At 43.8% G+C, this 27727-nt stretch overlaps 1 protein-coding gene across 1 annotated transcript; it reads left to right on the top strand.

The window, feature by feature from the left end:
* Positions 1 to 27727, top strand: LOC142246638 (uncharacterized). The gene is given in 8 exon segments (XM_075319706.1): positions 1 to 62; positions 19478 to 19673; positions 20449 to 20805; positions 21133 to 21489; positions 22113 to 22266; positions 23563 to 24497; positions 24500 to 25490; positions 25605 to 27727. Coding segments are annotated over 8 exon segments (5175 nt in total).

Here is a 27727-nt window from a genome sequence, read left to right as displayed (position 1 = left end):
ATGCGCTGCACAGGAATTGAATGCGTGACTTGGAAGCAGTGTGCCGCCATGATGGAGCCTCGGTAAGTAAGAAGTACTGGCTTCATTCTGATACTTTTTCTTTTTTCTTTTTTTTTTTTGAATTTTTCGATCTGGATTAAAAATCGGGGGCCTTTTGACACCGCATGAACTTTTACAGTCTGAGTTCACTCATCCCTAGTCATTTGTCTACAGTACATGTTTAATAAAGTTTGTTTTATACAGCAACACACCTGGTTGCATTCTTTTTCTGTGTTTTTGAACTTCCTCATTGCTTTCTATGTTGAATAAAAGGCTACAAAAATGCTGAAAGAAATGATATCCTCAGCATTCAAAAATACACGAGTTTTCCAATTCAGTCAGAAAGAAAAAAAGCAATTGTGTGCATTAGAATTATGGAATCTCATTCCTTTTGCTAGTTCTGTTAAAAGATTTTTGTTCCACTTATTTAGAAAATATTTAAAAAATTAAATTTATGATAATTCTAAAAGAGATGTTTACAGGATTTAACATTATAAAAGATTATGTTTGCGTTTCTGAGCATTCAAACACTGACAGTAAGATGTTAGGCTAGGTACACATTTCCATTGTTTTGCATCAATCACATGCGTTGCTTGACGCATGTAACTGATGCGTTGTACAACGGATGAAAAAGAACAGAAATCATTGTCTGACTCCGTTGTGTGCGGGGGGCGGAGCGCGAGGGGGGCGGAGCCAAGCGGGGCCGTGGCGCTGAGGACGTCAGTGCTGCGGGGACTGCAGGGCTGGGGACAAGTGAGTGTGTGTGTGAGTGTGTGTGTGAGTGTGTACACATGCGGAGTGTGGGAGGGGGCGGAGCCGAGCGGGGAAGTGTCGGCCTCCTTGCACACGTATCCAGGGTAAATATCGGGTAACTAAAAGCAAAGCACTTTTTGCTTGGTTACCCGATATTTATCTTGGATACCAGCGTACACCGCTTAGCGCTGGCTCCCTGCACATGTAACCACTGTAAATATAGGGTAACTAACCAAAGCGCATTGCTTGGTTACCCGATGTGTATCCTGGTTATGGGTGCAGGGAGCCAGAGAGAGCATGTGCTGCAAAATCCTACGGATTGCGCTGCTCAAAAAACAATGTTACAGGCTGCGTTGCTCCCGCCCGGCGGTCAGTTAAAAAACGACTGACCGCGACGCAGCGGATGCAACGCAGCATCATCAGTCGCAATCCATCACTAATAGAAGTCTATGGGGAAAAACTGGATTCCTGCAAAATATTTTGCAGGATACCGTAATTCCTCAAGGCGACGGATTGTGACTGATGCAAAACAACGGAAGTGTGAACCTAGCCTTAGTTGTGCACTTTTATGTACTATTATTTATATTGCCTGAATATAAATAGTAAGTCAACCTTGCAATGAGTAATTTCTGTATTTTGCAATAGGCGTTGTGATGACAAAACTGTGGTAAGAAAAGTAGATTGAATAGCAAAGTATTCTTATTTTGTACAAATTCTTCAAAGTTATTAAATCATGAAAACCTCATGTGAGTAAGAAAAGTTAAGCTAAAACGTGTCTTTTTATTGAATTATATTGCTTTCTTTTTCGCAATGAAAGAAAATAGTAATAATCAGACACCAGGGGTTTCCATCTACAGATTATTCTCAGAATGTTATTAAAGTATTATACGCAAAACCAACATTTATCAGACTACCGGGGGATTTCTTTTCATTGCCGTCTCTAGAAAAAGAGATGAAATGGATTGTAAATGAGATTGTATATAAAGCTATATCATATCTTGCTACATCTTTGAAAGATCACTATGTTCCTCTGGACTATCCCTGATTCTCAAGATACTTGGCCCTCAGCTTCTCAACCCCTTGCAAAGATTTTAATATAAAGAGACTTAACTAGTAATATATAGCTGCTTGGCATTATCTTTAAATATATATCCATGGTTTATTCTATTACTACCAAATCCTCTTCTGATCATCTAAATGCCTTTTTTGTTTGAAAGCCCCTGTAGGAGATAACTTTTGATTGCACTGTATGATTTAAAAAGTTATATTTACCTACAAAAAGTGTTTTTAGTACTTATCTGTATAATTGTTATTATATTGTCTTAACTAGAAAAACATAATATGCATTGAGACTTCAGTATTAAAATTGCAATACTGAGAAGGAATAATCATGAAATTATTGAAACCACAGGATAGATAGACATGTTAATAATGAAAAAAATTCAAACAGCATTTTCAAAGTATCGCTATTTGTTCAGTATAAAGTATGAGCGTCATTTACAGAAATAAATGCACTTACACGCCTTGACATGCTATCAGTGAAGTTAACACTTTGTCTAAAAAATAGGTTATCATTGCTTGGCAGTCGCAAAGGGAGCTGCCAGCAGTGGCTCCTGATGATTTGTGTGTAGCCTTGCAGTGTTGGGGACCTCCATTCAAATCCCACCAAAGCCACTGAAAAAGCTTGTATGTTCTCCCTGCATTTGTGTGTGTGTTCTCTGGTTTCTTCCCACATTTCAAATGCATACTGATATGGAATTCAGATTCTGAGTGGGGACAATAATAATAATTTTTGTAAAAAGCTGTAGAATTAATAGCACTATATAAGCAATTAAAATAAATAACGATAAAGTGCAATCAGCATGGAAGAACATTACTCAAACAACCATTAATAACCCATGTCAAGGACTGTCAAGGAGTGTAAGTGTATTCATATTCAATACTGAAAAAAATCCAACCGTTTTATAAATTTTATTTGCATTTTTTCTTCATTTTCATATCATTTTCTTATATATTAATATGTCTATCGATCCTGTGATTTTCATAATGCCATGAGTTTTTCTCTTTGCAATATCAATTTAAAAGGAATCTGCAAGTAGGACCTAAGATGTCCATATGGGCATGAAAATCATTAAAAGTTTAATAAAATGATACCTTGATATCTTTGATCTGATGTCTTATTCCAGAGAAATCCATGCTTTTCTCAATTGAGCTGTTAAGATCTATGGGCTAGACATAGATCATCCACGAAGTCTGCCTCCAGAACTTTTTTTTAAATGAAAGGAAGTGTTACCAGTGTGGGAATGTACTGTAGATCAGCAGAGCAAACTGTCAGTCATTACATGTCTCACACTGGTAAACCCCCCTTTAATTTAAAATAGGCTCTGGAGACTTATTATCAGGGAGATCCATGTCCACCCCATAGATCTTATAAACTACTTTGCATATCAAGAAAATATCCATTACTCTGGAATAAAACATCAGATTATAGATATTAAAGTACCATTTTATTCAACTTTTCTGTGACCCAAATGCCCATTCATACAGCTGAGAAATGTTTTTCCAACCAGAAGATTCCCATTAAAAACTCAGGTGTGAATTAATATAATAATTATTGCACTTTTGCTTTAGGTTTTAAATAAATGTTAGTTTCGGACAACCTTCAAATAAAAACATCTATGCATATTTGGTATTGCTGTAATCATACTGAGTTGGAGAATCATGTCTCCTAGTTATTTTTACCATAGAATGAATACTGTAAAAACAAATCCCCTAAAAAAATTGTAGAATTGCGTTTAATTTTCAAAATGTTATTATTCATTTTTATTCCATGATTGCAAAGTTCATTGAATGTTAAAATAAATACTGTAATTGAAAACTTCAACTCAGTCTGTAAAACATAAGTCCCTCATATCACTATGTCAGTGGAAAAGTGAAACAATTGAGGCTCTTGGAAGAAGGGAAGGAAAAAAAAAAAGTGCCCAAAAATGAAAAAAACAAAAAAAAAACAAAAAACAAGCAAACAAAAAAACAAACCTTAAGAGATTAAGGAAACTAATGTAGAAGTAAACTACTAAAGCTATAAAAATTAAGTATCTATGTAGAGTTTAGTTGATCAACTGTATAACTGAAGGAATCCCATAATGTTCTCAGTGGAGGCCCATAGTCTGTTAAGTCAAGACTGTGTTATGCCTTTGTTTTGACTGGAACTTTATAGGAATTTGATTTTCTAATAGAGTAAAAAAAATCAAAAAAGCACTAAAAATACTCAAATAATCTAATATGCCTAATAGGCGCATGAATGACGCAGAATTACTGCAAATCAATACTCATTAAAAAATTGTTTAAAAGAACTGAAGTCCTAAGTGGTTGATACCTTTTAATGGCTAACTGTAAAGATGGTAATAATAGCAAGCTTTTGAAACTACTCAGGTCTCTTCATCAGGCTCAGAATAACACAAAATCTAAAGAGTCACATATTTATACACAACAGGATATAGAATGGAAAAATAACTACTGCTTTATCCTACGTCCTGTTGTGAATACTTTATTGATCTTTATAACGTAAAGTGAAATACAATTTTTACAAGTTATTTTGATAACATGCAAAATAAGTAACAAATTATAGTCAAGTCTATATAAGTTTAACATTTTAACCAGGGAGGGGAAGGATGAGGGGAGGAAAGAAAAAAAAAACAAAAAAAAAAAAAGGGAGGAGAATTGTGTAGGAAAAGGAGTTTTGAAATTTGCTTAACTTTTAGTTGTACTTTTGTACATAAAACTTGTCTAACTCAAAAACTGCAAAATATAATCTCAAGATAAATAAACGGAAGAATTACTCTACAGTGCTGGCCAAAAGTATTGGCACCCATGCAATTCTGTCAGATAACCTCAGTTTCTTCTTGAAAATGATTGCAAGCACAAATTCTTTGGTATTATTATCTTCATTTATTTTGCTTGCAATGAAAAAACACAAAAGAGAATGAAACAAAAATCAAATTATTGATCATTTCACACAAAACTCCAAAAATGGGCCATACAAAGTATTGGCACCCTTAGCCTAATACTTGGTTGCACAACCTTTAGCCAAAATAACTGCGAACAACCGCTTCCGGTAACCATCAATGAGTTTCTTACAATGCTCTCCTGGAATTTTAGACCATTCTTCTTTGGCAAACTGCTCCAGGTCCCTGAGATTTGAAGGGTGCCTTCTCCAAACTGCCATTTTGAGATCTCTCCACAGGTGTTCTATGGGATTCAGGTCTGACTCATTTCTGGCCACTTTAGTAGTCTCCAGTGCTTTCTCTCAAACCATTTTTTAGTGCTTTTTGAAGTGTGTTTTGGGTCATTGTCCTGCTGGAAGACCCATGACCTCTGAGGGAGACCTGTGGCGCCCCCGAGGCTTCCGTTACCACAGAGGTACTGCACCTCAGCCAGAGGTGTGGTATCCCATCCTGAATAAGTAGAGGGTCATCTACTGGTTCACAGACAAAGCCTGCACACACCAATTGGTAGGTCACACACCGGGTCAGGGTTTAAGGCAGGACTGCATTAATGCTGAGAGTAGCGACCAGTATACTTGGTTATGGGGCCTTAAGTACTATTCACTGGCCTGGGGGGGTGGAGCCTAGCGTAGAGGAGTGTGGGAGGAGTCGAGGGAGTGTTTAGAAGAACCAGTTAGTTCAAGTTGAAAGTCAGTCAGAGAGAGACAAGGGAGAGAGAGGGAGTTGAGGAGAGTGTGAGTTAGGCTGTCAAGAAAGTGACAGCGGACAGAAAGACCAAGACAGAAGGATGTTTCTGAGTGAAGATCCTGGGGTCTTGCTAGGCCCAGGTGACACCGATAGAAGGGATTCCAGGGTGCCACGGACGTGCGAATGTCCCGGGACCTGTTTCACTAGAAATACCGGGTGGAGGAATCCGGCTGCAACACAGGGACGGTCCCTAGGCTGAAAGAAGGAAGACATTACTTTTAGCAAAACCGACGGCCCGGGAGATCGCTCAGGCACCCGAGGCCACAACTTGCCACAGATCACCTGTAAGGGGAAGCAATAAAGGACTTAGGTCAGCCACCCTTTCGACAGGCTTTGTGGCGGAGGCGCAGGACAGCCTAGTGCAGTTCGGCGCTAGCGAGACAGCCAGAAAGGACACATTGAGGGGTGCACCGGTACTGACCCTTGAACTATTCGGGATCGGTGGAGGCCCATGACGGCGGATCCTGGCATACCGCGGGTAATTGGTCAGCTGCAGTGTTGAAACTAACAGTGAGTAAACATCTTGACTGCAAGCCCTGTGTCGTCTGATGGTAAAATATACCATATAAAAAATGGTATATTTTCAACCATAAATTCCATCTTGTTGAATATTTTGTGTAAGATTTCTCCTTTAATGCAAATTTATATTCGTATATATTGTGTGAAGAGACTCTTTCTATTATTTCATGCACGGATGGAACTTTGTCGTCTCTCCAATTAGCGTCTAGAAACATTTTTATCACTTGGATGACGTGTCTACAATTCAGATTAAGTTAATCTAGGCCGATGGATAATAAAACCAACTCCGCTGTAAGACTAATTTTATTACAAGTCACATTATGGATGAGTATCTCTACTAGAGATGAGCGAACTGGCCATGGTTTGGCTCGAGTTCGGTTCGTCGAATGGAGGTCTTGTTCGAGTTCAGTTCGGCGAACGTTCGACGAGCCGAACTCGAACCAATAGGATATAATGGGAGGCAATCACAAACACATAAAAACGCATTATAAATGTACACATACAGTTAATAAACATTGCCATAACACTTACCGGTCCCCGCGATCCCTCCTGCACTCTGTCTCCTGCCGCTATTCCATCCGATGATCGCTGAATCCTCCCGGTGACCAGCACTGCCAGCAGTGATGCAGGACCTATCGTGACGTCAAAATAGCCATGTGACCAGTCACGTGGCTATTATCTCATTGGCCACAGATTGGTCACATGACTATGACGCGTCATTTAGGACCTGTCATTGCACTCTCCGGTACACGGTGCACATTTGTGTATCGCCGTGTACCGGCGACATGCTCTAGCACACAGTCGACTCCCCGTTCCGTTAGGGACCGGCTGACACAGCCGGTCATTAACGGAGATCACCGTTGCCATAGCAACGCAGTTAGCGGTGACGTCACCGCCAACCGCGGCTCCGGGAATCACATGATCGGAGCCCTGTTGCTATGGTAACGCGTCTGTCACCGCCAGCAGCAATGATCTCTCACGGAGTGAAGGCTGCACGCTGCTTCCCGTGCAGCCTTCACGGGAAGCAGCGTCTTCCCCCATGCAGCAATGATGGAGCAGAGCTGCATTTGTTGAACGAGAAAGACAGAAGACCATGGATCGTGGAGGGCTGACAGGGGGTAATAAAGATGGAGTCTCTAATGTGTCTGTGTATTTATTTCTATTAAAATATTTTTTCTCTGTGTGATGTTTTTTTTTAACTCTTTATTGGAGATTCTTAATGGCCGGGTCAAACGTGCCTGACATTAAGAATCTCTGGCTTAATACTGGCTAGTAAAACAAAGCCAGTTTTAACTCATGATTACCCAACAAGCCACCTGGCTTCAGGGCTGTTGGAAGAGTTGGATACAGCACCAGATGATGGCGCTTCTATGAGAGCGCCATTTTCTGGGGCGGCTGCGGACTGCAATTTGCAGCAGAGGCGCCCAGAAACCTCGGGCTAACCTGTGCTGTGGATTCCAATCCCCAGCTGCCTAGTTGTACCTGGCTGGACACAAAAATGAGGCGAAGCCCACGTGTTACGGGGGGACCGGCAGATTAGGACCAGGGGGTATATATCCTAATCGCCAGTCGGGGCCCACCGTGCTCCAGATGACAAAGGAGCTGCTGGCACCTCAGGGTTAGGCGGAGACTATAGAGCTGGACTGCTCTGAGATAACCCAGGAACTCTGGGAACCGGTCACGTGTGTTGGGACACGTCAGACCGGACGACAACCCGATTAGCGTTTTGGTGCACCTAGCGCTACACCAACCACGTGTGCAGGAAACACGTCAGGCTGGGTGGTAACCAGGTAGCGTTGACCGGAAGACCGCCACGAAAGCGCCCTGTCGGCCACGTGTGTAGGACACGTCAGACCGAGCGGTCCTCCGATTAGCGTTTCTGGCCACCTCTCGACTGGCCACGTGTGTGTAGGACACGTCAGGCCAGATGGGTACACCAGTAGCGTTGACCGGGAAGCCGAGGAAAATAAGGAACACCCTGTTAACTCCACAGGGGTCCTGGAGTACGCTGTCCGTGCGCGTAGGGGGCACAACCGGACAGGTGGCGCAGCAGGTGCGTTGTCCGTGTGCGTAGGGGGCACAATCGGACAGGTGGCGCAGCAGGTGCGTTGTCCGTGTGCGTAGGGGGCACAATCAGACAGGTGGCGCAGCAGGTGCGTTGTCCGTGTGCGTAGAGGGCACAATCGGACAGGAAGCACAGCAGCCGCAGCCCAGTTAACGCCACTGGGCTGCTATAGCAAGACTGGAACGGCAGGAGGGAAGCACGGCACCTGACCCTGATGTGCCGAGCCACGAATCTTGGCGTGACAGGCACCGTTCGCCTAACCCTACCTACCGCTTCCCAACATAGGCTTATGCCGCAATGAAGCTCTAACATAGAGGTGTGCTCTGACTGAGCAAAAGTGAAGACTGCGCCCCTCCATGTTGTCTCCAGCCCCTTTTATAACCTGGGTCCGCCCCAAACCCAGGGTGGAACCACCAAGGTCCAATAGCAGAGTGCCATGTCATCAGTGACGTCACATGCGACCTATCCGGAACCGCCACGTCATTGATGACCTCATGGCAGCCACGCCCCAAACACTTCACCAGTCATCGTCTGACGACCAATACTGAGGTGCCAGATCATAGGGGCGGGCCTCTGTGAGCCAGTCCGGAGTTGCCACGTCATCAGGGCACCTGACACCCTCTGCCCTATCAGGACCTGCCACCTCACGGACATGCTCAGTGAGGTCCTTACCGGACCTAGCCTCTGATGCACTAAGTGCCTGAGCATGCTCAGTAGCCTGAGCCACAGGCTTAGAAAGCAGACTATCAGTTTGAGCATGCTCAGTAGCCTGAACTGAGGACTTAGTCTCAGACATAACACAAACAGGCTGAGCATGCTCACTAGGCAAAACACCGGGCTTAAACTCTGGCTGGGGTAAATCGGCGCACGCATGCGCACTAGCCGCCTCTCCACACTTAGACATGGTGGAAGGAACAGCCAACTGGACCACCCGAGGCACAGCCAAGAACGGCAGCCGGCGCCTGGGCGCAACAGGAACCGCAGCAGGCTGCTTGCGGATATGGCGGCGCCGGTTCGTAACACCACGTCATTTGTTTTTTAATTATTTCATGAAATAAGTGAAATAATTAAAAAAAACGGGCTTCCCTATATTTTTGGTTCCCAGCCGGGTACAAATAGGCAACTGGGGGTTGGAGGCAGCCCGTGGCTGCCTGCTGTACCTGGCTAGCATACAAAAATATGGCGAAGCCCACGTCATTTTTTTGGTGGGCTAAAAACTTCTGCACACAGTCCTGTATGGAGTATGCTGAGCCTTGTAGTTCTGCAGCTGCTGTCTGCTCTTCTCCATACAGACAGACAGCAGCTGCAGAACTACAAGGTTCAGCATACTACATCCAGGACAGGAAGTAATTGAGAGATTTCACCAGCACAAAACTCCAGGCATTTTGTTCTTTAAAATAAAAACTTCTTTATTTTCTTGTCATTAAAAAGTCCATGCTATAGTGGTTAAGCCCATGTCAGAGAGGACGTGTTTCGAACATCCAGTTCTTATTCAGTCTCTGAAGAGACTGAATAAGAACTGGATGTTCGAAACGCGTCCTCTCTGACATGGGCTTAACCACTATAGCATGGACTTTTTAATGACAAGAAAATAAAGAAGTTTTTATTTTAAAGAACAAAATGCCTGGAGTTTTGTGCTGGTGAAATCTCTCAATTACTTCCTATGCACATGGACTGGCTCTCCAAACCTCCTTCTCCGTGCACAGCCCAGGTTTACTGGCTTCCATTGCACAGGTGAGCTGGGCAAAAAACCTTTTTCACCATCCATCCAGGACTGTATGCAGAAGTTTTTTGCCCCCTGAAAAAATTATGTGGGCTTCGCCATATTTTTGTATGCTAGCCAGGTACAGCAAGCAGGTACGGCTGCCCCCAACCCCCAGTTGCCTATATGTACCCGGCTGGGAACCAAAAATAAAGGGAAGCCCTTTTTTTATTATTTCATGAATTTCATGAAATAATTAGAAAACAAATGACGTAGGCTTCGCCCCATTTTTGTGTCCAGCCAGGTACAACTAGGCAGCTGGGGATTGGAATCCGCAGCACAGGTTGGCCTGAGCTTTCTGGGCCCCACTGCTGTGAGTTACAGTCTGCAGCCGCCTCAGAAAATGGCACTTTCATAGAAGCGCCATCTTCTGGCGCTGTATCCAACTCTTCCAGCACCTGCCTGCTATACCTGGCTAGCATACAAAAATATGGCGAAGCTCACGTCCTTTTTTTGTAGTTTTTTGGCAAAAAAAATAAAAAATGCTTCCCTGGATTTTCCATTGCCAGTGAAGGTAACACCAAGCAGTGGGGGTTAGCAGCCAGTAGCTGCTTGGATTACCCATAGGTATTTTTGATTCTCAGCGCAGATAAAGCAGACAGCTATGGGTTGCCACCCCCATCTGCCTGCAGTTACCTTGGTTGGCAATCAAAATATAGGGAAGCCCATTAATTTTTTCTATTTAAAAAATAGTTAAAAAAAAAATGACGTTGGGTCCCTCCATTTTTGATAGCCAGCTAGGGTAAAGCAGACGGCTGTAGCCTGAAAACCACAGCTGGCAGCTTTACCGTGGTTGGGGATCCAATGTGGAGGCCCCCCAGGCTCTTTTTTTATAATTATTTTATAAATATTAATAATTACACAAAAAAAGTAGGGTCCCCCCCAAATTGGATCACCAGCCAAGGTAAAGCAGACAGCTGTGGTCTGGTATTCTCAGGGTGGGAAGGTCCATAGTTATTGGGCCTTGCACAGCCTAAAAATAGCAGGCCGCAGGCACCCCAGACGTGGCGCATCCACTAGATGCGCCAATCCTGGCGCTTCACCCCAGCTCATCCCGTGCCCTGGTGCAGTGGCAAACGGGGTAATAAATCGGGTTGATACTAGCTGTAAAGTCACCTGAGATCAAGCCCAGAAGTTTGTGATGTCATGGCGTCTATTAGATACCCAACATCATAAACTGTCAGTACTAACAAAATAAAAATCGACAAAAGAAATTTATTTGAAAAAACAGTCCCCAAAACATTTCCTCTTTCACCAATTTATTGTAAGAAAAAAAATAAAGGGGTCCCACGACGACTCTGGACCGTCTAGAATATGGGGGGGAGACACTCAGGGAACGTATCCCCCATTTTCTAGGAGTGCAGACCCTTCATGTGAGGAGTGTGGGTGCAATGAATCTGCACTCACTCTCCCCGGGTCCACAGCAGCAGAGTCCATGTCGTAATGGTTGCTACCAAAGCTGCAATGCCCTGCTCATGAGGTAAGGGCATGCCTAATCAGGAGAACTATTCTACATTTCCAAATATTGGCATTTGCTGATATTATTGCTATTCCACCTACTATATATTGGGGATAGGATCTTGGAGATGGAATACCCCTTTAAGTCCAGTTATCCAGCTGAATGAATACTTAACAACAGAGCTCGCTATTTAGATGTGTTTTCTTGTGGCGTATAACGGACTCTCATGTTTGGTAGTCATTCAGCAGGGACACTATAAAAGCAAATCCGTCCATTTGGAAATGTAGTATATAGCTCTCCTGATCAATTATGTTCCGTACCTCATGAGCAGGGCATTGCAGTAATAAAATTAATTTATTCATTTATATAGCGTTATTAATTCCATAGCGCTGTATGTCTTTGGAGTGTGGGAGGAAACCGGAGTACCCAGAGGAAAAACACGCAAACACGGGGAGAACATACAAACTCCTTGCAGATGGTGCCCTTGGTGAGAATTGAACGCAGGACCTCAGCGCTGCAAGACTGCAGTGCTAACCACTGAGCCACCATGCTGCCCATTTAGCTTACAGATGCATAACCACCACTCACTGTGTCTGAACAGAGGAAGCTGAGCTGACAGCCGCTCTGTGCATGCGGCAGCGTCTATTGTGAAGGAGAGGGCCGTGGGGGGATCAACGCTGCACAGGTACCATGGGACACCGGGGAACACCGGTGGGGTTATAGGTGGTGACCTGGCAGGGCCTGGGGAGGAGTTTTCTGTCGCATGTGTCATGGCAGGAGTAGGGTGAATGCGGCCGGCGCGCTGCTGTGCGCGCGGCCATCTTGGATTTCTGGGAGGGCATCAGGGGGGGCACTTTGGCGACACCGGGGGACCGGAGGGGACCAGGGAGGAGATTTATCATGTTTGTTCATGCCAGATGGGAGATAAATAATTTTTTACAGGCGCTGTCATTTACTGTAACGTGATCATCGGTGTACGGTGTATACCAGTGATCACGTGAGCGGGGATCGGAAAAACCGTCCTGAATCATGATCTCCAGGGTCTCAGCTAGCCCTGAAACCCCGGAGATTTTCTGACCCTGGGGGGCGTTATTCACTTATTTCTGCCTGCTGTTTATAAACGGCAGATCAGAATAAGGCTACATTCACACGACCGATCCATTTTTGTGGTCTGCAAAAAACAGTCCGTTTTTTTTTCACAGGTGCATCCGTGTGGCATCCGTTTCCGTTCCGTAGACGGTCCGTATGTCATCTGTTTGTCATCCGTGTGCCTTCCGTTTTTTTTGTGCACTGCAAAAAAACTGAAGGAGGGAAAATACATAAATTTACCCAGGATCCTTAGCTTCAACCTACATGATGCGGTCACATGTTCACTCCAGTGCCTTTTTCTACTGCTTTTCACAGCGTAGAGCGCTCTGGTGATTTTCCTGTGCTTGTACACTTCATATCAGTCTTTTCTGTCATCATAATGGCAGAAAGACACATAATGTCCCACTCTCCTGCATTTTGTAATTTTGCACCCTTTGGTGCCTTTCATGTGGCACTAAGGGGTGCTTAGCTTTGTATTTAGCCAAAAAAATGAAAAAAGCAAAAATGACGTAGGGTTCCCCCTATTTTTGTAGCCAGCTAGGGTAAAGCAGATGGCTGCAGCCTGCAGACCACAGCTGGCAGCCTCACCTTGGCTGGTAATCCAAAACTGAGGGCACCCCACACTGTTATTTTAAATTAAATAAATAATTTAAAAAAAAAAAAACACGTAGGGGTCCCCCCAAAATTGGATCACCAGCCAAGGTAAAGCAGACAGCTGGGGTCTGATATTCTCAGACTAGGGAGGTCCATGGTTATTGGACTCTCCCCAGCCTAAAAATAGCAGGCCGCAGCCGCCGCAGAAGTGGCGCATCCATTAGATGCGCCAATCCTGGTGCTTCGCCCCAGCTGATCCCATGCCCTGGTGCGGTGGCAAACGGGGTAATATATGGGGTTAATACCAGATTTGTAATGTCACCTGGCACCAAGCCCTGGGGTTGGTGAGGTCAGGCGTCTATCAGATACCCGACATCACCAACCCAGTCAGTAATAAAAAAAAATAGACGACAAACACATTTTTATTTGAGAAAACACTCCCCAATACATTCCCTTTTTAACCAATTTATTAGAAAGAAAAACAAATCCAGGCCTGGTGTAATCCAAGGGGTTGCCATGACGATCCACACTGTCCCAGTCAATGAAGAGCAGGATGTTCCCCATTGGCTGGGAGAGCAGTGCAGTGACCTGAGCTAACATCAATGGGTCAGCCCAGGTCACTGCAGGGGATGAAAAGTGCTGCTGTCAGCGAGGTACATTACCTGCGCTGATCTCCTGCACTGCTGACAGCACCTGTCACTGAGTTCAATGACCGCCGCCTTCACAGCCAAGTATCACGAGAGGCCCGTGACGTCACCGCTAGTCAGTCTCGGGTCGGAAGCGAGAGAAGGTGATGTGACAAGCGGCGGCCATGGAGGACAGTGACAGTGCTGAGGTCGGGACTTCATCACCGCAGGTAAGCCGAGCGGGACTATGTGTGCAGAGTGCCAGGAGGACGTCAGTGTTGTGGACTGCATGGCTGGGGACGTGTGTGTGTGTGTGTGAGTGTGTGTGTACATGCCGCATGCAGGAGGGGGCGGAGTGAGCTGAGCGGGGAAGTGTGGGCTTCCTGCACGTAACTAGGATAAAGATCGGGTTACTAACCAAAGCGCTTTGCTTGGATACCTGATGTTTATCTTGGTTACCAGCTTCTGGCAGGCTGCCAGCAATGGCTCCTGCACACTGTAGCTGTAAAAAGCCCTGCTTTTTGCTGCTAGAACCATTCTCGAATGTATCTAGAACTATCGAGCTTTAGCGAAAGCTCGAGTTCTAGTTCGATCTAGAACAGCCCCCAAAATCACTCGAGCCGCGAACTGGAGAACCTCGAACCGCGAACCGCACTCAACTCTAATCTGTACATCTCTCCATAAGTTGTTCAATTTTGGACAGCTTCAGAATATATGTTGAGTGTTTCCCTTTTCACCGCAGTTTCTCCAGCACATTTTAGAGTTTGTGGTAGAGAATCTATTTAGCTTTTGTGGGGTATAATACCACTCAGCACATATCTTTAAATATGTTTCTTGTAAAGATGCACAAGACAAGTTGAAGTATTACCTATAGCAGTTTTCCATTTATTAGTTGGAAATGTCATTCCCATACGTCCTGTTGTGTATGTATAAATATGTGACTCTTTAGATTTTGTGTTATACTGAGCCTGATGAAGAAACCTGAGTAGTCTCGAAAGCTTGCTATTATTACCATCTTTTCAGTTAGCCATTAAAAGGTATCAACCACTGAGGACTCTCAGTTCTTTTAAACAATTTTTTTTATCTCTACTGGCTAACACGGTACAAAGATATATTTTACTTGTATCAATACTCAGCAAATACTCATCATGGGTGGTAGTGTAAGGTGGCCATCTGTAGATTGAGGCAATACAAAGACTTTTAGTAGCATATTAGGACGGAGCTAGTATAGAGTCCCATTTCATTCACATGCACAATAAAATATTAAGACAGGTACAAGGAGATATTTGGAGTTAGTTATAGATATTTATAAGTTGGGAGCACTAAGAGGACACCTTCAAATTGAAAACTTACAAGCAACATAAAAATATGCAGAAACAGTGGAAGAAGAATCTTTTGTAAATTAGACACATTCACAATTTTATTCTACATATCTAAAGTGAAATAGTATGTACAATAATAGTCTAAGAAGCAATCAAGCACATAGTAATATTACAAAACCACTTTCTGGAGCAAAACCATATTTCAAGTGTCTCCAACTTTACAAAGTATTTTTTTAAAATGGATTTTCTAAAGCTTCAGAGCATGGTCTATTGTGTGCCATCTTATAGAGGTACTATAGGCTCTAAATATCTTAACAATAGCATTTTAAATTTTCCTAAATACTAACAATTTCATAACAACTACAGAAATGCATACCCCATCTGTGTAAGAACATAAAAATGCATGCAGATTTCATTAGTGTAATGCTGAATTTTCCATTTTGTTTTATAATGGATAATTTATACTAATACTAATGTTCTCATGATAATAAAATAATGATTTGCTTAATTCAGCCCAAGTCTGCTCAGCATGCATGCAATGAGCCTTCTTCATTTATCACATTGGCCCATGCTGTTATAAACTGATAGTTACCCACTACTACAAAAAATTGATTAGTGAAAAGAATCGACAAAGTTCATCAAAAATAGTTGGACCATAATTCATTTTTCTACCTTTCAGATGGTAAGCAACTTTCATTAGACAGCTATTGTGAGAAAGGTTAGGTTATATCGTAAACTTTGGAAAGACATTGACATGAACATTATAACAGTTTCTGATATTTTTTTAAAATATGTTTCTAATATAACCTATCAATCACTCTTTATAACATCATGCTTCTATTATAAATTTATATTCATCATATACCTAATATTCACCATAAAATAGAAAAACTGTCCAACAACCTTCAATTTTCTGTAAACATTGGCTTTATGCCTCAGATAAAAACAGGTAGCCCTAAATGATGTAACTGAGTTGAAAAGCAAAAACAAACACACACACACACTCATATATATATATATATATCTATATATATATATAATTGCCTTATTCTGTCTGTCTGTCTGTCTGTCTGTCTTGCTCCAAAATTGTGTCCTTACCGTGACATGTCCTTACGGTGACAAACAGCGGATTGGCCGCTGGCCTTGCTATGGCCCCGCCTACCCGCACGGATTGGCTGCTGCACCAGGACCCGCCCCCCACAAGGATTTGCCGCTCGGCATGGACACGCCCCCTCACTCGCCCCAAACAGCAGATTGGCCGATGGGCTCAGCATTGCCCCGCCCCCCCCAACGGATTAGCCGATCGCCCTGGACCCACCGCTCGCCCCGCCCCCCACATGGATTTGCCGCTCGGCATGGACACGCCCCCTCACGCGCCCCAAACATCAGATTGGCCGATGGGCTCGGCATTGCCCCGCCCCCTCACACGGATTAGCCAATCGCCCTGGACCCACCGCTCGCCCCGCCCCCCACATGGATTTGCCGCTCGGCATGGACACGCCCCCTCACTCGCCCCAAACAGCAGATTGGCCGATGGGCTCGGTATTGCCCCGCCCCCCCACACGGATTAGCCATTCGCCCTCACGCATTAGACGCTCGCCCCCCTGCACGCATTCATAGAACCCACACAGAGCCCCCGAACACCGCCAGGACAAAGTGGAAACACTATACCTTATCTTAGCTCGCGGCACATGTGTATCAGAGCCGGTGTAGGATGCTGGGCTCGGCCTGGCCCCGCTCCCCACACGGATTGGCCGCTGCGCCAGGACCCGCCCCCCACATGGATTTGCTGCCCGGCATGGACACGCCCCCTCACTTGCCCCAAACAGCAGATTGGCCAATGGGCTCAGCATTGCCCCGCCCCCCCACACGGATTAGCCGATCGCCCTGGACCCACCACTCACCCTTGACCCGCTCCCTCACCCATTAGACGCTCGCCCCCCTGCACGCATTCATAGAACCCGCACAGAGCCCTCGAACACCGCCAGGACAAAGTGGAAACACTACCTTATCCCGGCTCGCGGCACACGTGTGTCAGAGCCGGCGTAGGCTGCTGGGCTCAGCCTGGCCTCGCTTTCCACACAGAAAGCCCGCTGCGCCCGGACCTGACCCCCACATGGATTGGCCGCTCGGCCAGGCCCGACGCCTCACGTAGTGGACGCTCACCCTCACGCATTTGACGCTCGCCCTGGCCCCGCCCTCCGCACACATTCCTAAAAACCACACAGAGCTACGACTCACAGGTGACTACTGCTGCCCCAGAAGCCCAGACGAATATGTTAAAACACTAGCTTACCCTGGCTAACGGCACACGTGTGCCAGAGCCGGCGTAGGCTGGTAATAACTATAATAAACATCGGGTAACTATAGGATCCGCTTTCCTTAGTTACCCGATGTAAGTAGCTTACCCAGGCACACGTCACCACTTTCGATTTTAATACTTACGTTTTCGACACTTTGTCAGACCAAGCGCCATCCCGTGCACTGTGTACACTACAGTGGCCGCACAACAACCTCCGATCACGTGTTGTCATATGACCAGGACGTTGCGGCGCTGCCAGTGTACTGTACACAGTGTACGGGAGCGCGCCGGATGTGTGAAATCACTAGCTTACACCAACACCCAGCACATGTGTGCCAGAGCCGCCGTAGGCTGGTAACCATACTACACATCGGGTAACTATACAACTTGCATTCTTTTGTTAACCAATGTAACTAGCTTACCCCGGCTCCAAGCATACGTGTGCCGGAGCCGGGGTATGCTGCTAACCATGTTACACATCGGGTAACCATAGAAAACGCTTTCAATACTTACTCGAGCAACACTCCCGCACGGATTACCAACTCGCCCTGGCTCCGCCCCCCACGCATTCCTAGGACCCATACAGAACCCCGTTTCACAGGTGACTGCTGCAGCCACGGAAGCCCAGCCGAATTTGTTAAACCACACGTGTGCCAGATCTGGCGTAGGCTGGTAACTATAGTACACAAACCCCGCCCCCCCATGCATTAAACGTTTGGTCTGGCCCTGCCACCCTCATGCATTGGACCCTTGGCCTGGCCCCGCCCCCCGCACACATTCCTCGAAGACTCCCAGGTGACTGCTGCAACCCCGGAAGCCCACACCGGCAAGCCAGCCTGAGACATAACGTTGCATTGCTGGGATCGTGTCGGAGCCAGCATACGCTGGTAAACATGATACACATCGGGTAACCATGGAAACCACTTTTCTTACTTACCTAATTGTGTACCATGGTTAACAGCGTATGCCGGCTCCCTGCCCATTAACATCGTTGCTGTTACGCTTTTAAACACGCCGATGCGTGATGCACAGCAGGAGACCAACAAACAAAAGATGAACCGGCACTGTCGCTTTGAATAGTTACCCAATGTGTACCATGGTTATTACCTTACGCAGACTTCCGGCACACGTGTGCCGGAGCTGGTGTACACTGTTTACCAGTGTACATATCAGGTAACTATAGAAACCGCTTTGCACTGTTAACCGATGTGTACCATGGTTTTTAGCTTACCCCGGCTTCCTGCCTATTCAGATCATTGGTCTCCCACTGTCAAACAAGATAATGTGTGCTGCACACCAGAACAACAAGAAGCACAAAATTAACAAACACTGTTGCTTTGTATAGTTACCCGATGTGTACCATAGTTACCAGCTTGCTGACGTACACTGGTAGCCATGCTTCACAATCCTGTAACTATGGAAAGCGCTTTGCTTACTTACCCCAATATGTCCCATGGTTGCCAACTTACCCCCGCTCCCGCTACACGTGTGCTGGAGCCGGCATACGCTGGTAACCATGGTACACAATAGGGTAACTATGGAACGCGCTTTGTATACTTACACAATTGTTTATCATGGTTACCAGCGTACAACAGCTCCCTGCCCATTCAGATTGTTGCTCTCCTGCTTTTAAATATGCTGATGCATGCTACACAACAGGAGATCAACAAGAAAAAAATAAATCAGCACTGTCGATTTGCATAGTTACCCAATTTGCACTCTGGTTAGCAGCTTAACGACTTACGCAGGTATCAATGGTATACGATCCTATAACTATGGAAAGCACTTTGGTTTGTTAGCCAATATGTACCATGGTTACCAGCTTACCCCGGCTCACAGCACACGTGTGCGGGAGTCGGCGTACGCTGGTAACTATGGTACACATTGGGTAAATAAGCAAAGCAATTTGCATAGTTATCCGATTGTGTACCATGGTTACCAGTGTACGACAGTTCCCTGCCCATTCAGATTGATGGTCTCCTGCTGTCAAACACGCTGATGCATGCTGCACAGCGGAAGACCAGCAAGCAAAAAATGAACCATCATTATTCAAGACTTTACCTCATACACACTGCTACATAACTTGAACAAAAACCAAACAAAAAAAAAAAACCTAACAGGCCGCTGAATACATACTTCTTGCCTGTAGTCTACCATATCATTTACCATGTCTTGCAATTTTCGTGTCTTTTTCAGATTACGTCTAGCACGATTTACACTCATTGCCTTACAATGGGGCCTAAGCGCAAGTACACCACCGACCAGGAACGAAAAGCAGCTGCAGCAAAAAGAAGGCAACTACAACGTCAAAAACAAAGGCAAATACAACAAGAGGGCAACAGACAACGATGTGATGCCAACACTAGCACACAGCCTCCAGAACAAGACACACGTAAACAAACTGCCTGCACAATAACCCACGAGGGTACGGCTCGCACACAACAGCTACACCAAGATACTCTTCAAAAAAAAGACAACAGACAAGCCTTGGAAGTAACACCTCCTACACTTCCACCACAACAGGAGACACCACAAGAAATTGAAAGTCAGAAGAAGAATTGAATGGACACACACAAAAGACACATAGTACTTACCAAAATCATCCCACCTCACAAATATGTCTTGCCTCCACTGGCTCCAGTTTGCATCTGCCTATGCAGATAAATTATTGCTCCAATGCATTCTCCATAAGCCAACGCCCCCTTAGCAACGGGACAAGTACTGTCACATCAACTGCCTTATATTACAAATGGAAGCAACTAACACCACAACAATATAACGAGATTTCAACCCATCTCATGCCTTGCTGTATCGTAGCCCCCAAGGAAGCTCACAACACAACGATAAACACTTCCACACTTCTAGAGTTTCGCGCTTTGCATACTTACCTGATCATTTACCATAGTTACCAGTGTACGCCGGCTCCATGCCCATTCAGATCGATGGTCTCCCGCTGTCAAACACGCTGATGCGTGCTGCACAGTGGAAGACCAACAAGCAATAAATGAACCATCATTATTCAAGACTTTACCTCACACACACTGCTACATACCTTTTGCAAAATCCTATTAAAAAAAAAAAAACTTAACATGCTGCTGAATACATACTTCTTGCCTGTAGTCTACCATATCATTTGCCATGTCTTGCAATTTTCGTTTCTTTTTCAGATTACGTCTAGCACGATTTACACTGATTGCCTTACAATGGGGCCTAAGCGCAAGTACACCACCGACCAGCAACGAAAAGCAGCAGCAGCAAAAAGAAAGCAACTACAACGTCAAAAACAAAGGCAAATACAACAAGAGGTCAACAGACAACAATGTGATGCGAACACTAGCACACAGCCTCCAGAACAAGACACACGTAAACAAACTGCCTGCACAATAACCCACGAGGGTACGGCTCACACACAACAGCTACACCAAGATACTCTTCAAAAAAAGGACAACAGACAAGCCTTAGAAGCACCACCTCCTGCACTTCCACCACAACAGGAGACACCACAAGAAATTGAAAATGAACAGGTAAGCCAGAAGAAGAAAGGAATGGACACACACAGCAAAGCAATTTCCATAGTTATCCGATTGTGTACCATGGTTACCAGTGTACGACAGTTCCCTGCCCATTCAGATTGATGGTCTCCCGCTGTCAAACACGCTGATGCGTGCTGCACAGCGGAAGACCATCGAGCAAAAAATGAACCATCATTATTCAAGACTTTACCTCATACACACTGCTACCTAACTTGAACAAAAATCAAAAAAAGACCTAACAGGCCGCTGAAAACATACTTCTTGCCTGTAGTCTACCATATCATTTACCATGTCTTGCAATTTTCGTGTCTTTTTCAGATTACGTCTAGCACGATTTACACTCATTGCCTTACAATGGGGCCTAAGCGCAAGTACACCACCGACCAGAAACGAAAAGCAGCTGCAGCAAAAAGAAGGCAACTACAACGTCAAAAACAAAGGCAAATACAACAAGAGGGCAACAGACAACGATGTGATGCCAACACTAGCACACAGCCTCCAAAACAAGGCACACATAAACAAACTGCCTGCAAAATAACCCACAAGGGTACGGCTCACACACAAAAGCTACACCAAGATACTCTTCAAAAAAAGGACAATAGACGAGCCTTGGAAGTAACACCTCCTACACTTCCACCACAACAGGAGACACCACAAGAAATTGAAAATGAAGAGGTAAGTCAGAAGAAGAAGGGAATGGACACACACAAAAGACACATAGTACCTACCAAAATCATCCCACCTCACAAATATGTCTTGCCTTCATTGGCTGCAGTTTGCATTTGCCTGCGCAGATAAATTAATGCCCCAATGCATTCTCCATAAGCCAACACCCCCTTAGCAATGGCACAAGTACTTTCACATCAACTGGCTTATATTACAAATGGAAGCAACTAACACCACAAAAAAATAACGAGATTTCAACCCATCTCATGCCTTGCTGTATCGTAGCCCCCAAGGAAGCTCACAACACAACGATAAACACTTCCACACTTTTAGAGTTTCGCGCTTTGCATACTTATCTGATCGTTTACCATAGTTACCAGTGTACGCCGGCTCCATGCCCATTCAGATCGATGGTCTCCCACTGTCAAACACGCTGATGCGTGCTGCACAGCCGAAGACCAACAAGCAATAAATGAACCATCATTATTCAAGACTTTACCTCACACACACTGCTACATACTTTTGGCAAAATCCTATTTAAAAAAAAACCTAACATGCTGCTGAATACATACTTCTTGCCTGTAGTCTACCATATAATTTGCCATGTCTTGTAATTTTCGTGTCTTTTTCAGATTACGTCTAGCATGATTTACACTGATTGCCTTACAATCGGGCCTAAGTGCAAGTACACCACCGACCAGCAACGAAAAGCTGCAGCAGCAAAAAGAAAGCAACTACAACGTCAAAAACAAAGGCAAATACAACAAGAGGTCAACAGACAACAATGTGATGCGAACACTAGCACATAGCCTCCAGAACAAGACACACGTAAACAAACTGCCTGCACACTAACCCACGAGTGTACGGCTCACACACAACAGCTACACCAAAATACTCTTCAAAAAAAGGACAACAGACAAGCCTTAGAAGTAACACCTCCTACACTTCCACCACAACAGGAGACACCACAAGAAATTGAAAATGAACAGGTAAGTCAGAAGAAGAAAGGAATGGACACACACAAAAGACACATAAGTACTTACCAAAATCATCCCATCTCTCAAACATGTCTTGCCTCCACTGGCTCCAGTTTGCATCTGCTTGCGCAGATAAATTGATGCCACAATGCAACCTCCATAACCCAACGCCCCCTTAGCAATGGCACAAGTACTGTCACATCAACTGCCTTACATTACAAATGGAGGTAACTAACAACACAAACAACTAACGAGATTTCTACCCATCTCATGCCTTGCTGTATCGTAGTCCACAAGGAAGCTCACAACACAACGATAAACACTCCCACACTTTTATAGTTTTTCCACGTGAAACACACACATGATGTAAACTATGTAGTAACATCCTTTCAGCAACATTTGTAAAGACCTGCTCACTACCACAGTGCAACATAGCTCTCACAAGTCAACTCAATACCTTCTCTCATGCACAGTACTCTAACAAAAACAATCCTTCACTTGACTCGACAATCTAACTGTTTTATTCCGTCTATCTGTCTGCCTTTCACAGCTTCACCCAAGAACACTTGACGAGCTCTGTCTTACAAGGGGGCGTAAGCGAAAATACACCAGCGAACATGATAGAAAAATAGCAGCAGCATCAATGCGACAACAACGTCGCAACGTCGAGACACTTCAAAAAACTACCGAAAGACAAGCCAGGGATGCTAATTCACACAGACTATGTCGACACAAAGCCTCACCTAAACAAACTTCCGATAGACAAGCCCACGATGCTCAAGCTCACACACAACGTAGAAAACAAGAGACACTTCAACAAACTGCCAAGAGACAAGCCCACGATGCTCAAGCTCACAAGAGACACCACAACAAACTGTGGACAGACAAGCACAAGATGCCACAGCTCACACACAACGTCTCCTACAAGAGACACCACAACAAACTGCTGCAAGACAAGCTCAGGATGCAGAAGCCCACAGCCAACACCGGAGACAGGAATCCCCACCTTCCAAATTAAAAAGACAACAACATGATCGCCTAATTCATCACAAAAGAATGCTGTACCATCTCAGCCAAACTCAACACAATATTCAACTTTTTACAGCCAGCAGAACACATAACGAAAATACAATTATTCAGCACTACTGTGGAAAGATAAATTCACTCTGCTCCAAATGCAACTCGCACAATTTTACCGACGAAAAACCAGCAGACAATCTGTTCACTCAATGCTGCCAAAAAGGGAAAATTCAGTTGCCCATACCTCAATACTCAGATCTGTTAGAGCAATTGATGAAAGGAAGTCATCCACACAGTAAAAATTTTATGGACAATATCCGAAGCATCAACAGTTCACATGCGTTTGCTTCATTTGGGGCCAATATTGAACCGCCGCCAGGATTTGGCCCGTATTGTTTTAAAATTCATGGTCAAATTTACCACCGCACAGGGACACTTCATCCAGAAATGGGCCAAACTCCAAAATATGCTCAATTATACATCTTGGATCCAAATGAGGCAACAGAACAACGGCTGACTGTTCACGAAAACAAAAAGTGTAATACTGAAATGATGCATCAAATTGCACAACTTTTACAACAAATCAACCCATTTGCAGCTGCATATCGCATGCTAAAAGACGTAGAAGCCGAAGAAGAACAGAGGGCTATCACATATGGAACTTCAATGCCTTCTATTGTCATGGCCATTAAACAAGAACGTGGACAAGATCCACGGCGATACAACAAACCACGCATTAGTGAGGTCGCAGTAGTTTTCCAAAATGATGATGGAAAGCCTCCTTTTAACAGGGATATATTAGTTCATCTTCACCCAGACAAAAACAACCCTTTACTTCCTAAAACACAGCGGATTAGCATTTTACACAGCAACCTTGATGCTCTTCTATATCCGCTTTTCTTTCCAAGAGGTAACCAAGGCTGGCATGAAAACCTACAACAACAAGGTACTACTAGAAGAATAACACAACTGCAATACTACAGTTTTCAACTCTCTGTCCGCAATCACTTTAATCCAATTTTAAAAACGGTGGAAAACTAACACAACAGTACTTAGTAGACGCATATGTTAAAATAGAAGCTAATCGCCTGAATTACATAAGACAAAATCAAAAAATCATCAAAGTAGAAGACTACTGTGTTCTTCAAGAACATTTGCAACAACAATCAATTGAAAATAGAATACCTATTGGCAAAACAGTTATTCTACCATCGTCATTTGAAGGAAGCCCCCGCGATATGCAACAACGTTATCATGATGCAATGGCAATAGTCACTAAGTATGGAAAACCAGACATTTTTGTTACCATGACCTGTAATCCCAAATGGGTTGAAATCACCGAGCATCTGGAACCATGGCAACACGTAGAACATAGGCCTGACTTAGTTGCACGCATATTTCGGCTAAAACTAAAAAGCCTTTTACAAGACATCAAAAATGGCCTGTTTGGAACAGTCATAGCAATGGTCCATGTCATCGAGTTTCAAAAAAGAGGTCTGCCACATGCACATATTCTCCTTATCTTAGATACCAATTCTAAGATTCACACCGAGGAAGACATCGACAACATAGTATGGGCTGAGATTCCTAACCAACAACAATATCCAGAGCTGTATGACATTGTAGTGTCTCATATGGTTCATGGTCCATGTGGAGTTCTTAATCCAGCAAGTCCATGCATGCAAAACGGAAAATGTACTAAAAATTTTCCAAAGGACTTAAAACAGCACACTGTTAAAGATTTAGATGGCTACCCATCATACCGACGACAAGATATTGAGAACATTGTTCACAAAAATAAACATATCAATAACTCATGGATAGTCCCATACAATCCATACCTACTAAAACGCTACAACTGTCACATCAACGTGGAAATCTGTGGTTCAATAAAAAGTGTAAAATATCTTTTTAAGTACATCTACAAAGGACATGACAAAGCTAATGTCGAAATCCAACAGAAAACTCTGAACCATGATGAATCTTCAACTTTTGTGGACTCAAGATATGTCAGTGCTCCCGAAGCTGCGTGGCGAATATTTGCCTTTCCAATGCATTCACAGTCCCATGCCATTATATGATTAGCTATTCATTTACCACATCAACAACAACTTTATTTCTTTGAAGATGCTCAAGTCGAAGATGTGTCCAAAACTTTAACCACAACCTCAACATTACTAGAATGGTTTTTGCTAAACCAACGGGATGAAAATGCAAGGCAATATTTGTATCGAGAGATTCCAGAGCATTATGTTTGGAAAAAAACTTGGAATCCAAGACTACGTGGAGTAAGCACAATAATTGGACGCATGTATACTGTTAGTCTCAAAGATCAAGAAAGATATTGCCTTCGCCTCTTACTACTGCATGTCAGAGGAGCTACAAGTTATAACCATTTAAAAACCGTTCATGGAGTATTACATGATACATTTAAAGCTGCAGCTTTGGCTTTGGGACTTCTATTTGATGATACAGTTTGGAAACTTACTTTACAAGACGCAGTAACCCTACATATGCCTAAGCAACTTCGTGAATTGTTTGCCTACATCTGCGTGTTTGGCCCCCCTACAAACCCTGATCAACTTTGGACACTCTTCAAAGAAAATCTAATTGAAGATTACTGCTTACATCTTCACAACCAAACTGGTCATTGTTGCAAATGTGAAGCTTACGCCATGCAAGATGTCCAAAATATTTTACTACTACATGGAAAAACGTATGCTGACTTTAATTTGCCACACCCTGAAATACAACTTCCACAAGCTCCGCAGTATAATGAATCTTCAGAATTAATGTTAGCAACAGAGCTGAGAATCTCCTTAAATGAACAACAACAAATTGCATATGACACCATTTTAAGCGCCATTCAAAACCAAGGAAATGCAAACCCAAAATGTTTCTTTATTGACGGTCCTGGAGGAAGCGGCAAAACATACCTTTATGATGTTTTAATACATCACGTCAGAGGGTTGGGAAAAAAAGTGTTGACGTCTGCAACAACAGGGATTGCAGCAAATCTTTTAAACGAAGGTCGCACTATGCATTCACTATTTGGCATCCCAGTTCCAGTCAATGAAATATCCGTTTCACGAATCAAACAAGACACAGTAGCAGGAAAACTTTTACAAAATGCAAGTCTTTTAATAATTGACGAATGCACTATGGCCTCCAAATATGCTTTGACCTTAATTGACAGACTTCTACGTGAAGTAATGACCACAAAGGTAGCAGAAAAAAATTTAATTCCATTTGGTGGAAAAGTGTTTGTTATTGGGGGAGATTTTCGACAATGCCTTCCAGTTATACCAAGTGGAACAAGAACAGATATTATTGAGTCCAGCTTAAAAATGTCAGAACTTTGGAAAAACTTTACCAAACTCCAACTAATTAACAACATGCGATCTACTGATCCAGATTACAGCCAATGGCTTCTGAAACTTGGTAACGGTGAACTTACCAATCAATATAACCTTGGAGAAGACATTATAGAAATACCTGAAGACATATTATGTAAAGACTGCATTGTAACTGAGGTTTTTGGACAATGTTTTAACATTGATATTAACGACAAAAACAATGTTAACAAAGCCTCTTCTTATGCAATTCTCTGTGCCAAAAATGAAGACGTTACTCTACTAAATTCCCGTGTAATGGATCGCATGCCAGGTGAATATAAGTTGTACAAAAGTGATGATTCAATCGATGTAGATAATGAAGATGAACGTGAACATTATCCCGTTGAATTTTTAAACAGTGTAACACCATCAGGAATGCCATCCCACATACTTAAACTTAAAATTGGAACCATTGTTATGTTGCTCCGGAATCTAAATACCAAACAAGGACTACGTAATGGAACGCGCCTTATTGTGACTGGAATGTATTCACACCTTATTCAAGCAAGAGTCATCACTGGATCAGTTAAAGAAAAGGAAGTGTTAATTCCACGCATTGATATATGTCCTTCAGACACTCGCCTTCCATTTAAACTTCGCCGTCGTCAGTTTCCCCTAAAACCCGCATTTGCCATGACAATAAACAAGTCACAAAGCCAAACTCTACACTGTGTTGGCATATATCTACCTGAACCAGTTTTTGGCCATGGACAACTGTACGTTGCGTTTTCAAGAGTGACAATGAGATCCAACGTCAAAGTGCAAGTTGTTGACACCCCTTTACAAGGAAAGTTACTTAAAGAGAGTGAAAAGATCTTCACACAAAATGGGGTGTATAAAAATATTTTTACTTAA

The sequence above is a fragment of the Anomaloglossus baeobatrachus genome, chromosome 7 (assembly GCF_048569485.1).
Source record: "Anomaloglossus baeobatrachus isolate aAnoBae1 chromosome 7, aAnoBae1.hap1, whole genome shotgun sequence".
Classification (NCBI taxonomy): Eukaryota; Metazoa; Chordata; class Amphibia; order Anura; family Aromobatidae; genus Anomaloglossus; species Anomaloglossus baeobatrachus.
This window is presented reverse-complemented; position numbering and strand designations above follow the sequence as displayed.